This window comes from Dermacentor silvarum, chromosome 3 (genome assembly GCF_013339745.2).
Source record: "Dermacentor silvarum isolate Dsil-2018 chromosome 3, BIME_Dsil_1.4, whole genome shotgun sequence".
NCBI lineage: Eukaryota > Metazoa > Arthropoda > Arachnida > Ixodida > Ixodidae > Dermacentor > Dermacentor silvarum.
This window is the reverse complement of record NC_051156.1, coordinates 126,485,894-126,500,835: the sequence shown is the minus strand read 5'-3', so window position 1 is coordinate 126,500,835 and position 14,942 is coordinate 126,485,894. Positions and strand designations below refer to the sequence as shown.

Below are 14,942 nucleotides of genomic sequence, written 5' to 3'. Positions count from 1 at the left end.
CTAGCTGATTCCAACTTGCGCCTCCAAACTTCATAACTTCATCACCCCACCTAGTTTTCTGCCGTCCTCGACTACACTTCCCTTCTCTTGGTATCCATTCTGTAACTGTAATGGTCCACTGGTTATCCATCCTACGCATTACATGGCCTGCGCAGCTCCACGTTTTCCTCTTAATGCACCTTGTGCAGGCATAAATGGAGCAGGGCGCCGGCCGGAAAAAATTCGGGTAGAGCTCACGCCCGGCCATATCCCCCCCCCCCCTTTCACCTCCTCCGCCCCACTTACCCACGCCACTGGGCATGGAAGCATTTGGCTGAAACAGGGCAGGCGCAGTTGCGTAGCTTGAAAGAAGCCTTTGTGCCCCTCAGTGGAAGCAGGGTGGTCATAATAATGTGACGAGAAGAGCGTCCCAGCTTTCTAGAAATTGTTAGTACTTGCTTTTACCGCAGAAGTGGTTTTTCTCGAGGTCTCCCGCAGACTGCCGTTTTACGGAAACATGTGCCTCATCGCCCAACATAGCTCAACACAAAACAGCACACATATGTGGCGTAGGCGTATTCGTATAGCCATCCGTATTAATGTAGCTGTGCGGGTTGCGGGCTCTGTTCTTTACGGAATTATGCAACGAAGCGACGAACACTATCTAAATCCCCTCACTGCCATAAATGCATGCTTTCAAGGGCACCATTCCTTTTGTCTACCGCATTCATTCCTTTCGCTCTTTCTGCAGCTTGAAAGAAAATGGCTTTCTTTGGTTCTTTTGCACGCTTTCGTAACCGAACTGGCGCATTCGTCGCCGAACGCCAACTAGCCCTTCGAGACGCACGTGCTTTCACGCGAGAGCATGGTGGCATGTAAAGGCTTAGACGCTCTGGTCGGTCCTGGCGCTGTGTCACGTTCCTCCACAGCTACATATTTTCTTGCCCTTTTGTCCATACTCTTGAAATGTATTCTTCATGGGTAATACACATTTCAGTGCTATATACTTGCAAACCTATTTGTTACTGCTTTCCCTGCCCGTGTGGCGCTCAGTGGTCGCAGCTTCTGCGGCCACCTTGTTTTGTTGCGATAGCAATTATGCACACTAAACATTTTCACACCCTTAAGGGTGTTAAAATGGGTGTTTTCCGCATTTACACCCTCGTGCACACCCTTTTAGCACCCATTTTGTTAAAAACACCCTACCATATGGGTGTATACGGCACATAAGGTGTGAAGTTGCTCGAAGAAGGGTGTTAAATCGACGTCTGAAGGGTGTTGAACACAAGGATGCATGCATAAATCTGGCCATAAGAACGCGCATACGTCCGCGCAATGAGCCATGTGTCTATGTATGTCATTTTTTTCTAAGATACTGATGTTACTGGCATGACGGGCACTCCAAAACGTATTACCTTGAAAAGTAGACACATTCACTTGCAATTTCATGAAATATCATTAGATTTAGTTCTCACTGTGATACTACAGTGCAATTAGACACTTTTAATACAAACTGCAGTAATTGAATGAAAACGCGCAAGCAACTCGCAAAATTTTGCAGGAATTTAGCAGTGCCCTTAACAGCCCAACAAAAAGTTGCGAACCCCGGTGAGATGTCTTTTTAAGCGATTCAAGGTAGTAATTAGACACGCAGGCATAAAAATTAGGCTAATTCACTTGTCAACCAACCAAGTCAGACGATCCTGCTTACTTAATTGAAGTCCATCATCGATATAGTTCATAAATGGTTCTTTGAATGCCAAGAACTGATGCCGCTAATTGCTTCAGTGTAATGAATTCCGGACTATGGAAATATGGAAAACCGAAACACGTACTGCGGAAGAGCACAACTGTCACTCCTTTGGCAGACGCCACGAGTGATGTGAATGCTTGCGCCTCACACGTGGCACGACCAATGATGTAGCGCTCTTATCGAGCCACGATCTCGCTGAAACTTTATGCTGTGACCTGGCATGGTCTCCTTGATCGGACGCAGCTGGTATTTTGATCGTACCTGTAGAAGCGCGCTGATCGGCTCACTCACGGTCAAGATTTCTGCGATGCACTCAAAGTTATGCAGCCCAGACATCGTAAAAAAAAGAAAAAAAAAAACACCTTAACGCTCGACACGAAACGTATTCGCCACTCCCAGCTCACCGGTACAGCTAGAGACCACAACGAAGTGGCAGCAAGCACGCGGCCACGCCAACAAGCAAAGCTGTGAGAATAAAGGGGCAACGGCAGATAATTTTTATAGTTCGACTGAGTTCGGCGCAGCGCGATTTTACGCGGCTGCGCCCTCCCGACTGAAGAGCGACCGGAACTGACGCTACGACGCTTTACCGTTGCCTAGACAACCCGGCGCGCGGCAGGGTGGGAAGGCGGAAGCTGCTACGTCACCTCATTGACTCTTGCTTCAAAAAATGCGTTGTCTTTGTCCGCGTCTCGCGCTCTGGGAAATAATTTTAAACGTGTGATTGGTTTTATGTGCGGTCTAACCAGAGACGTGGTCCGTGCGTTGTGTATTAATCGTGCCCCACCTCAACTCAAAGCCTTGGCACGCGCTGGAAGATGGATCCACGGAAGCAGATACGAGCAGTTGCAACGTGCCCGGTGTCGGCGGTCGGTATACTACTGTCAGTATGGAAAGTTTCAGGCAAGTGTCCGTTCATTTGGTGTTTCTTTATTTGATTACGTGTTATTGTTGGCTGTAGAAGGATGTCATTGTGATCCGATAGCATATTTCACTAATGTAAGCGCAAAAGCAGTTGCACGCAGTACTACGGCAAGATGGCTACCTCGATTGCCCCCGTGTGACTAGCAAGATGGCTACCTCGATTGCCCCCGTGTGACTAACGTTTCTGTGGCCACGTCGGGCGTGGTGCGCCTGCATAATCCCGCTTTGTTTCTGAGCGCTTGAACTATCGGAAATGTGGTGTTCTTGCGAGTTCAGCGCGGCTTATAACACGGTCGTTCGTTTTGTGTCGAGTAGAAAAAGAAGTGACGACTGGCTTCGCCTTTCGAGAGTACCGGCGCAATATTGGCTCTCCCTCGCGCGCCCGCGTACTGCTGATGCTGCTGCTTGCCGGACGCCTTCTTCAGCGTGTTTTGGGCTATCTTTCTCTCTCCGTTTGTGTGTGTGTGTGTGGTGTGTGTGAGCGCGCGCGTACGTGTTTTGTAAGCGCTTTACGTGTGCGTGCGTGCGTCCGTGCGTTTTTTCTGAGCGCTGCGTACGTGCGTTCGTGCATGTTTTTTGAGTGTTTTGTATGTGTGCGTGCGCGCGCGCGCGTGCTTGTATGCGGGTCTCTATGTGCTTGCGCGTGCGTGCGTTCGTGCGTGTTTTGTGAGCGCTTTGTATGTGCGCGCGTGCCTGTTGTGTGATTGCTTTGCATGTTGGAGAGCGCGCGCGCGCGCGTTGCTGCTTTGCGGGCGTTTTGCTTGTGCGCGCGTGCTTGTATGTGGGTCTCTATGTGCTTGCGCGTGCGTGCGTTCGTGCGTGTTTTGTGAGTACTTTGCGTGTGTGCGTGCGCGCGCGCGCGCACGTGTTTTGTGAGCGCTTTGCGAGTGCGCGTGCTTGTATGCGGGTCTCTATGTTCTTGCGCGTGCGTTCGTGCGTGCGTGTTTTGTGAGTGCTATGTATGTGCGCGCGCGCGCGCGCGTACGTGTTTTGTGAATTTTTTGCGGGGGCGCGCGTGCTTGTGTGTGTGTGTGTATTGAATAAAGTCGGTAGTTTTACACGCAATAAACCTCTTCAAAATTGGTGCAGCGGCTGTCCCCGCCCTGAAAACCGAGTTTGGTGTAGAGCCACTCTGGAATATATGGAGGCGCCGGAGGACCAGTGGAAGGTGTAAGTTTCCTCCTTTTCCCCTCCTCTACCCGGATGAATCCACTTCCTTGATTGTTATTGTGAAATAAACAGTTCATCAACAGCATAAATACATGAATCAGAAATCCGGAAAGTGTGTTTCACGATTACACTAATTTCGATCGTGAAACGTCTACCTTGGGTTAGCCCACATTTCCTTGAAGTAGGCAACTGCTTATGAGGCGGCGGCGGGCGAAATGCTGCCGCCCTTTTCGCCCGCACAAAAAATCTTTTGCCTACAAATGCAAAAACGCCCGTGTCTCGTGCATTGGGGGCACGTTGAAAAACCCCTAGGGGTCAGGATCAATCCAGAGTCACCCGCTATCCCGTGCCCCTTAATCAAATTGTCGTTTTGACACGTAACACTCCCGAATTCAAGGAGACAACTGCTTAAATTGTGAATAGATGGTTATTTGCGATATTCCGCATATAGCAATTGGTTTAAGCAGCTTTTACTGATGATATGAAGTGCTCAGATTTAGGTCTCTCTGGGGTGGTTCTCATGCCCTTCGAATATTGTCCTCTATAGCCCAATTATAATTCGTAAAAATGGAATTTATAAGGCATGCCCTCGGACTCGAGAATGTGTTTGATTGAGCTGTAGGTTTAATTGAGAAGGTTGCAGTGAGTCCAATAAATTTTTTAATGCTTTCTGAGTAGAAGTGTCAAAGTGTAAAAAAAAAGCATATGTTTGTGTGTAAATTGTTGAAAGCGAGTCATGTGGTGCAGGTGTGCATGTGTGTGTGTAAGACTTCGCTCCTCGAAAGGGCAGGACTTGTGTAAAGTGACTTGTTGAACAACACTTTGCAAATGTGGTGAACATGGTTTAAATAATGGATTTGAGACCTGCAAGGAGTTGCGACATTCTAACGCATTCCTCTTGCATTTATCACGGATTTGCCACTGAATTGTACAACTCTCTGGTGCTGTTTGGCCAGAAAAGGCAAGGAAACAATAATTAATCAAATTTGCTTCATTCACCCTATTTATAGCCAACATAGTAGCCCAAGTCACTAGTGTGATCGAGTATATATTTGCAATGTGGCCCTAAGATTACTCATTACATTCAACTTAGCCGCTTTCATAGCTGGTAATAAACTTAGTGAGCACTAAAAGAAATATTAAACAATAGAAATACCGCTGGCACAGCACTGGCAACAGTGTATGAGCAGGCAAACGTATATGTGTGTGGAAATTTCAATGCAATGAACTTTCACTGCAACATCTGTGGTATGAGGCTTTTTTTTTCTAAGTAAGCTGTACCGAGTCCATACTTTGATTTTTCTCTTGCCAACCAAAATCACCTTTATTGCCAGTGATCTTGTCTCTCGTTCTGGTAGCATTTGTTTATGTGGAACTAAAAATGTCATTTCTTGCAGGTCATCCAGATGACAGCCTCACAATTCGCAGCCTTTGTGCTCTCCATCAGAAACCCATCAGGGGCAAGCCACTTATGTTTGCCTTCAGACAAGACAACATTGTAAGTAGATATAGGCGTGTAGTCGAATATTCTGAAACAAGTTTCCATTTAATACTGTGAGGCTCCCTTGATAGCCTTAGGTTCATATTTTGTGCAGTTGTGTGTATGCAGTTTTTAGATATTGCCGATGGCACAGTGCACATTGCAGATATGACGACTATGAAGTATATACTTGCAATTTCATCATTGCCTTTCATAATGAAGTTTTTCTTTTGTGCAAGGATATTCAGAGATTGGGGCATTTCAGCATCATATTCTGTATTGTGCATTCAGTGCTCATTTCAAGTTACCCTCCTCCTACCAATTTATTTGTGGGAAAAGAGTATTTGTTTACCCTCTGCAATGCGATTCTTATTTGCTCATTGCGTCAAACTCCTCTAACTTTAATTATCACATAATTATCACAACCTCAAAATTTCGGCTGTTATTGTTTTGAAAACAGTATCAAAATCAAAATGTGCTAGATTGCTATCAAGACTGCAAGGGAATTGAAGAAATTGCAAGAAACCGTGGCTTCTTATGGTAGTTGAAAACCTCTTTTCAGCAAACCATGTGCCTATTTCGTTTACTGAGCTGCTCATGAAATTCGCAAGCATGTTTGATTTAACACAGTCGTTACAGGAGAAGAGAAAAAGGAGATTAACAGGAGCACTTTTCATGAGGATGCAATGCTTTTGGATATTCTCCAGGTGGCAAAGTGTACATTTAGGAGAGAGAGTGACCTGGAATCGGAGAGGGTGGGGCAGGGAGCCAATTTGCAGCCATTGTGACTCATGCATGTAGTGACAACACAGGATGAAAAATAGTTGTGGCACTGCGGTCTAGTAAATAGGTCAGCACTTACATAAACTCCCCCACAGTGAGGGGGAAACGTAGGATATGTTGTCCAATAAAGATGGTGCTTTTAGGAGACAGCAGGTAATTTTAGGCTCTAGTTGAGCAGCTACAATATGAAGGACCACATAAATTCTAGGAAGCCAACATAAACTGAGAAGGACATACGTCACTGTTCAGAGCACAAAGTAGAAATTCGGAGCATCAGGAAGGATTGTAAGTATAAATAAGGGAATAGTACTTGTCAGCCTATTGCCTAGCTAACAAGGGCAAAAAATAGTTGGCAGGATATCTATATTTTCCAGGGAAATGTGCTGAAACACTGATTCTTACTCAGTCAGTAAAGAAATATACAATAAATAAAAATAACTACGTATACAGAAAAGGCCTTATAGACTGCAGTGGAGAGTTGGACATTGTTGAGCTAGATGCAAGTACTGCTTTGCTACTGTAATGCAGGGCAGGTGAGAATGCAGTTGGGGGTTTCGTCATTTTCGTCTGTTGTGCACTCTCTCTGTACAATAGTGCTCTTCGTCTCGGAGTGTATAAATGTTGCGTGAAAAACAATTATTTTCTCATGCCTTGAGCACAGCAGTCTTATTGTGTCTTCTCCCATGAAGTCTCCTGCTGCAGTGCTTCTGAAGTGTAATGCACAACTACATTGCAGATTTTATATTGTGAGTTTTATATTGCGGTCACATCCATGCTCCTGGAGAAATGCCCATTGCTAAGAGATGTCCTTGGTAGAGTCTACATTTTATGCTCTTATTTTCCATAGTGAAAAGGCTACTGTATATTCATTTTTGCTTCTATGCCATTTTGTATTCACGATGACTTAGTGATCGCGGTTTCTAAATTTGAAAACTGGAACTTTTGCCCAATTGAGCTGTGCCTTGTGTTCGGTCACAATAATTAGGGGTGTTGTTTTCAGAAGCTTGTTGCCTTATCAAATTCCCCGCAGTGTATAGAATCGTAATGAAATCTAGAGTCAACTCTCATGATTCTGTTATTTTGCTAATGCAGGAAGCAAGATTCCAGCACAGCCATCTCCTGCACTTATGGTCAAGATGCTCAGACAATGGAGTCCCTGTTCCTTGTGGTTAACCGTGAACAGTATTCTCGCTTTTATGAAAGCTAAAGGTGATTTCCTGCATAAATTAGAATTTTGCAGCTCAAATGTATACACTTTATTCTAATTTGAATCAACTAATATATGCTGTTTAATACTTTTATACTGTTTGGTAGAATCATTTCTTGTTGGAAAATATTAAGCATGATGTTTAACATTTATTTATGCATTACTGGCTGATGCATGACGGCCTGTGTTTAAAAAATGTGAACTCACTCATTTGAAGCTTCATTCAGTAACCAGAGTATGGCTGATTTAATAAACATTATTTGCTCATTTATGTACAAGTCCTAATCTTCCATTATCACACCAAGTACAAATAATTTAGAAATTGGCAATGTATTATCCGCATGTGGCCAGTAGAGTACCTTAATGAACAGTGGTTTGTTTTTATAAGGCCGCCATTGATACGGCACTTCGCACCTAAACAGTAATAAATCTGGCATATTTAGGCTGTCTTGCAGTAGAAAAAAAAACATTTTCAAGCAACATATTTTCTAACAGACCATGCCTTGCCTTCGCATTACAAAATTTAAGGAAACGAGAATTGTAATCGGAAAATCTGCTACACAGCATTTTAACTCAGAGAACTCTATTTACATTTAAAAAAAATGATTTAGGTGGGAAAAAAATTTTCTTGCTCAAGGAATCTTGTTGAGGAGCGAAAATTCATCTTGATGCTCCTGGATCAAACCTTATTTAAAGCAAGTTCATGTGTGAAACGTACGGTGTTTCAGTATATCAAAAATGTGCGCCAGTCAAGCTTTATATCGACTTTCCAAATCAGCTTTTCACAATGATTTGCCATGACATTGGTGTACAAAATAACAGGGTGTGTTTCTTGTGTGCTTGCTCTGCATTTCATGTACTTCCCTAATTGACCTTTGCAATATATATATTTTTTTCAAGGCCACCAAAACTAGAATTTTTGTACCTGAAATTTAATATTGAAAATTTATTCCTTTAAGTGGCACCAAACAGGCTGTTTTTGGGTTACCATATATACAGGTTGTTTCAGTTAACTTAAGCTAAACATTAAATAAATGCAAATGCTACGTAGCTGGACAGGACCAAGGTAATGTTGTACGCCGTCGCTTGGAGATACTCAGACTATTTTTCTTACTCGGCCTAATTCGATAATTAGACCTACTTATTTATTCAACTTCGCAATTATTATAATTAGATGAAAAGTGTAAATGAGTAAATTGTAGAGCAACATGAGAAACTCCCAATACAGCTTTCTGTTGCTCAATACGTGCAACATAAAATGGTTTTTCCGAGCGTGAAAGAAGCCCGTGAATATACGCAAAATTTTTGTCCGACTGGCCGCTCGAGGCACTTTATGTGTATTCGCGGGCATCTTTCACGCTCGGAAAAACACTTTTGTGTTGCACGTATTGAGCAGCAGAAAGCTGTATCGGGAGTTTCTCATGTTGCTCTATACAGTCTTCTAATTGACACTTGTCATCTAATTATAATAGTTGAGAAGTTGAATAAATAATTAAGTCTAATTAGGCGGAGTAAAAAAATTGTCTGAGTATCCCCAAGCGACGGCAAACAACATTACTTTGGTTCTGTCCACCTACGGAGCATTTGCATATTTTTAAAGTTCGTCCCAAGTTAACTGAAACACCCTGTATATAGGACAGATTTGATCAGTTATATTAAAAAAAACATTTTTGTAGGAAATGTAAATTTTCATGTACTTACATATGTATTTGGTGATTGCACATTTTAGGTTGTTATGTATGTATTATGTAGTTATGTATTCAAGCATGGAATAAATATATTTACTTTCCTTGAAAATGCAGTATCGTATGTCTTGCTGGTTCGTATTACATTTTATATGGATATGTAAAGCGTAATAACCATTGATGTAGATATACACGCTCAGAAGTTATAGTTTGCTATGTTGCATTTGTGCAGTGAAGACAGGTTTTGCCCTGAATTACTAATATTTATTGTCATCCACACGTATAAGTGTTGTGTATGCCTATCGAAACTTCAAGCTTGGCTTTCGGACGCCGTGCTTGGTAGCTGAACTTGAACCTTCTGGCACACACGAGTTATGCCTGGATCGCTCTATATAGTCATAATTCAAGGTATGTACAGCTGAGCCTGCCTTCCCTATACTGTAGAAATAAAGGGTGTACACCCTTTCAACACCTATGAAAATGGGTGTTAATGAGGACTAACACCCTAACACCCTTCATAATTTTTGCTGGACATCCTTCCTCTAGGGTGCTATATTAGCACCCCAACGGTAGGGTGTAGGAAACAGCACCCTTAAGGTGTCCGTCTGGCGACAAACTGATTTACACCCTTAAGGGTGTTAAAATGTTTAGTGTGTGTGGACACTCCAGGCGCATTTCTGCCGTCACCGTGAAGTTCCGTGTAAAGTGCAAGGGCGATAACACCGTCGCCGTGCGCCCTACGCTGTTTGTGCGATTGAAAGCGTGCGAGGCGAGCCGACGATGGCGGCTCCATCTCGCCCGCGCGAAAGGGAGCGTGCCGTCTTCCGTCACGCGCGAGGCACCCAACGTGGCGAGCAATCCGCGGCATTCTACTCTGGCTGCAACTGCGTATGTGGTGGCTGCACGCGGTCGGGCGGCCGTATCTTGAGAGCGATCTGCGTTGGGGGCAGAGTCTAGGTACGTCGGCAGATCGTAGCGTTGTGCGTTCTGTGTGTTCTCGGCGCTCAGTTTATGTTGAAGCTATGGACAACACGGAGGTGACTTTGCTCGATTCTGCTGCAGCGTTTGCTTACGCCAGCGTCTTGACAGCGAGTGTCCGCGGTCATCGAGTGTGTTGTGTTCATGTTTGCTGTGCGCGCTGACACCATGCTTGTTAATTTAGTTAGCAAGTGAATTTCTACAAGTTGATGCGACCGATAAGTACTAGGCTTACTTCATATGGCTCTCTGCTAATTTGCTATTGCAATCGATGCTTCGCCTTTCAGGTGATTCTGCGACTGTTTATTCCTGAAATCGAATAGCCGTGAAATTTTTCCTTTCTGCTTCGGCATCCTTACTCAGTGCATGCAAAAGTAACTGTATCCGTAGTATTTGGCTGCACAATAAAATTATCAAGAGCTTACATTTAATCCGGTGATCTCTAAGAGAACATTTCTCATAGCCCCTGTGTTGCTTTAAAGCTACAGACTCCATCAGCCAATAAAACACCACAATAAATGCAACATCCTAGCAGCCTAACTGTAATGCATTTATCAATGTATTTGCCATAAATCTATTGGTTGTCTCACCCGGCCGTAGAGTTTCGTGCCAGCCACGTAGGTTTGGTGCAGGTCGGTGCCCGTGCGCCTAGAGAAACGGCGGTTGCCGTCAGGCATGATGGCCACGTGACACGGTACGCCACCCTGCCGCAGGATCCACAGAACCGCCATCTCGTACCACGGGAGTTCATAATGCCACATGGTCCCTTCGGATGAACAAGGCGGCAAGGAGTCACGATGCTGCGCGTGAGGAAGAACGGCGGCCACCTTTGCACTTTTGCCGGCGAACGCGCTGTGACGTCATGCTGGATGCAATATTCACTTTAATGACTAGCAAACCGACGCACTGAACACAATAAGAAGAAAGTAGGGAGAGGTGCACCAAAATGATGAAACTTGCAATTTGGTTGATTTGCACGTTGGAAACTTTTGAAGGGCTACGATATACGATAGAAACAAGCGCTTTGTCCTGCTGTTTTAACCCGAGAGCGTTAAGGGCCCAGTGTCGCAGAAAATCCGGCGTCGGTGTCGGCGTGTCACGCCGGCGTCCGCGGCTGAGAAAATCATCCTGAAGCACCCCGACCACGCAGGCCCCCCGCGTGGCGCAGATGCGTTAGTGAACAAATCGAATTTCTCAAAGTAAAATCCATCAGAAATATCGTAAAGTACGGCTTAACCACAACCTACAAGTATGATAGCATCGGATTGTAATTTGAATTTACGAGAAAACATAATTCTGTTACGAGAAAACTCAGACAACCCTTTTCCAACATTTCTACCACACCAACAGCGGCGCGCCTGGGTAGGTTATACTTGTAAAAACATCATCCAGATGGCGCTCTCCTCCTCGGCAACGTAAAACGGCAGCAGCGCGCAGATGCGAAGGTGGGGAAAAAAGAAAGTTGCAGTTGCCGGGAAGTCTGATAAGCATTCAGGGATCTTTGAATGCAATCGCGTTCCACTCTTAAATGCGAAGCTTAAGTGTGCTCCAAATATTTTATCATATACTGTGTATCGTTGCGCTTAAAACGTTTTCAAGATGGGGAAAGGTGATTTGCGCTACATGTACAAGGAGAGACCGAGGAATTTTGGGTTTGGGTGACATATACGCCACTACGCATCCACGCGCTAGGGATCCACGCGCTAGGGATCCACGCGCTAGGGATCCACGCGCTGGGGAAATTGACCGCAGTTAATGCGTAACCATTGCATTTATCCATCAGTTCCACAGACTAGTAGATTCGATCTATACGCGCGTGACTCTGCCCCTGAAAATTCGCGAATATTACCCCTCGTGACGCGTCAAAACATTCCTCTACATCATCAAGGTCAAACTGTGATATGATTTGCGATAAGATGTCAAGGCTTCTGTTACAAACTACCTGACCAGAAGCTCTATCTTTTGCTTTAAGGTGGTGGTTCCACTCTGGCGGCACGAGCCCCCCGTTTTCATTACTTTTGGAGCAAACGTGGCGGCTCTTCTATTTAGGATATAAAGTTGTAAATACCATAAAAAGCTTAATTATTGTAGATGCCAACTATATATAATATAAAGAAATTGATTAATGTGACCTAAAAAAATGTTCAAGAACAAGCATGAGATACATGGTTTTTGTGAACTGTGTCTCAGTTGTGACCATATTTAGAAGAAATTACCGCATTTGTTGCATTGCGACTTGCTCTGTACCTTTAGGAAATATTTATCTATTTCCTAGGCGCAGCAAAATAATGTTCAATTTTTTACTTTTTCGATAATTTGATTTTGAAGATTGCCACATATCTCAAACTTCTGCGATAAATTCAGCCCGGCAACTACACGCTCAAGGAAGCTAAATTTTGAATAAATTAGAGTTCAAGAAATTTACATTTAGGACGCAAAATTTCATTCATGTACCTTTATTATTTTTAAACCGCAGCTTCGTAGCTTTAGTACCTTCCCGCAAAAATGGGCAAAAGTAAAACCAGAATTCTAAATATTGCATAAGTTCGGCCGCAATATTAGGAAAACTAATAAAGGTACATGAATGAAATTTTGCATCCTAAATGGAAATTCCTTGAACTCTAATTCATTCAAAGTTTAGCTTCCTTGAGCGTGTAGTTGCCGGGCTGTTAACATAAGAATTTTGCGAAATTTGACGATTTTCCAAACCAAGTAAATCAAAAAGTAAAAGTTCAACATTATTTTGCTGTGTCTAGGAAATAGATAAATATGTCCTAAAGGTACAGAGCAAGCAGCAATGCAGCAAATGCGGTAGTTTCTTCTAAATATGGTCACAAAAGAGACACAGTTCGCAAAAATCATGTATCCCATGCTTGTTATTGAAGATTTATTTCTAAATCACATTAATAAATTTCTTTATATTATATATAGTTGGAATCTACAAGAATTATGCTTTTTATGGTATTTACGACAACTTTATAACCTAAGTAAAGAGCCACCACGTTTGCTCCAAAAGTACTGAAAACGGGGGGCTCGTGCCACCGGAGTGGGACCGCCACCTTAAGCACGCAATTAAAGTCGCCAAGAACGACTGTAATTTTTCTGGCAAGGAACATTGTTCAGCACACGAATAAAAAAAATTGCGGGCAGCGTGCACTATTGGTGCAAAGCTGGAGTAAACAGCGGAGCTGGTGATCGACTTATCTTCTCCAACGTTTTACTAGGCTTGGCTAAGTTTTGCTAGGAAATGCTAAGCGTTGCTAGGCGCGGTATTCCGACTCAGCTCACCGCCGACGCGCAGAACCTCGCTTGGCCGTGCGACGAACTTAAAGATGAGCGGCTTCTTCGTCGAATGTCCAGATCTTCTTTGGTCGTCCCATGTCAAGGCTACATGTACTCGTCACAGAGTCAACGAGAGTTCTGCCGCCGTCGCCGCGGCTCCGAGCTTTATCTACCCGGTGACGTCACGGCCAAGCTGCGCCTTCACTAGGGACCCTACCTCCACACTTGGAGGGGCGTGGCTGGTAGAAACCTGCCGAGCCGCCGCCAGAGGCACCTGCTGCTGTCACGGACACCGCGCGCGTTCGGAGCGAACGCGGGGAAAGGCGAACGGCGTCGGCAGCAGCTCTGCGCGTTGCCTCGTTGATGCTGCTACAATTTCTTTTACAGCGAAAGCTGTATGCGGCTAGGCGAAGCGAAAAACCGTTCGTCCCATGTTTCGCGAAACGTCTCCATTGGCTGCGCCATCAGTTACGTCGTTCTCTACGTCGCACCCAAGCGCACGCCATTGGCAGCGCCGTTAGTGACGTCATTCTCTGCGTCGTACCCAAGCACGCGCGCCTGCTCTGCCCGCAACGCCGCCTCCTTGGCTCGCCGTTGTCGCATGCGTTCGATATCTCGAGTTAGCTCGGCGTCATGGCTAGCAGCATCCGCCCGCAATTGGCGCTTGCGTCCCCGCAACACGCGCCCTCTCATTGATCGCCTCCTCCCCAGCGCGCCACTCCTCCCCATCTGGTCACGTGACCTGCCCTACCCCGGCGCCGCTCTCATACTTTCCTGGCCACATGACCTTCGTGATGCTGGACAGACGGCGAAGGGTCGATCGACTAAGAACAGCTCCGCTGTTAAAAAAGTTGTCGCAGTTTCACCTGAAAGGCGAAGCATTAGTTGCGATAGCAAATTTGTAGAGAGCTATACGGAGTAATGATAGTAGCTTTATCAGCTTTACAAACTTGGACATGCAGCAGCACCGGCAACACGCAGAACTGTTGTTGACGCCGTCGGCGTTTTACCCGCGTTCGCACAAAATGCGTGCGGCGTTGGTGACTGTTGCCGGAACCTCTGATATAAATAGGCACTTGGTGCCGCAGCTAAACGTCGCCTCCCTTCCCTCCCCCTCCCCCCCCCCCACGGCCTTTCGCGCGTCGGAAGAAGGCGCGTTTGCTCTACATAAATGGTGATTGTAAAGGAGGAAAGAGACAGACGCCTACTTCTGCAGCCCTTAAGGGAGCACGGCGCAGAACGCGCGTTTGTTCTCCGCCGCAGGTTCACTCCCCGTGAAAGCGCGCGTCCCTCGCGCCCTTTCACTCGCACATACAGCGTTCGGCGGCGCGCGGCGACGATTTCATCTCCATTGACGTCATACGGAACCTCACGGCGACGGCGACGGCGACGGCGACGCCGACGGCAGAAATCTGCTTTGGAGTGTCCATATAATTGCTATCGCAATAAAATCGTGTGAACAGCGTTGCATGTAGTCTCTCTAAAATCGTGTTAAATGCAGCACGACCTGTAGGCAGATGCGGCCAAATAATTTCATAATCCTTATCTGCTGCGTCAACGTTCCTGTTCCCGCGACAAATAGTTGCCGATGCCGCTCCAACGAAGCTCGCCATTCCGTGACCGGGCACTTCCGTGACTGAGAGCAGAACCCAAGCGTGCAGAAGGTGAATATATCTAAAGCACGGGAATGTGTTGTACCGC

General features: G+C 45.3%; 1 protein-coding gene across 1 annotated transcript; it reads left to right on the top strand.

Moving 5' to 3' along the window:
- The first annotated feature begins 2,284 nt into the window (after nucleotides 1–2,284).
- LOC125943979 (uncharacterized) lies at nucleotides 2,285–9,084 on the top strand. Its single transcript, XM_049663606.1, has 4 exons — nucleotides 2,285–2,635; nucleotides 3,746–3,826; nucleotides 5,224–5,324; nucleotides 7,182–9,084. The coding sequence occupies exons 1-4, from the start codon at nucleotides 2,551–2,553 to the stop codon at nucleotides 7,260–7,262; spliced, it is 348 nt and encodes a 115-aa protein (XP_049519563.1). The 5' UTR covers nucleotides 2,285–2,550; the 3' UTR covers nucleotides 7,263–9,084.
- Nucleotides 9,085–14,942: the final 5,858 nt, after the last annotated feature.

What these genes read in the sequence shown, in the direction of transcription:
- LOC125943979 (XM_049663606.1), top strand. Translation starts at nt 2,551, where the DNA reads ATGGATCCACGGAAGCAGATACGAGCAGTTGCAACGTGCCCGGTGTCG. An exon ending in GTCAGTATGGAAAGTTTCAG is followed by an intron (nt 2,636 to 3,745) that starts GCAAGTGTCCGT and finishes AAATTGGTGCAG; the next exon opens with CGGCTGTCCCCGCCCTGAAA. An exon ending in CCGGAGGACCAGTGGAAGGT is followed by an intron (nt 3,827 to 5,223) that starts GTAAGTTTCCTC and finishes CATTTCTTGCAG; the next exon opens with GTCATCCAGATGACAGCCTC.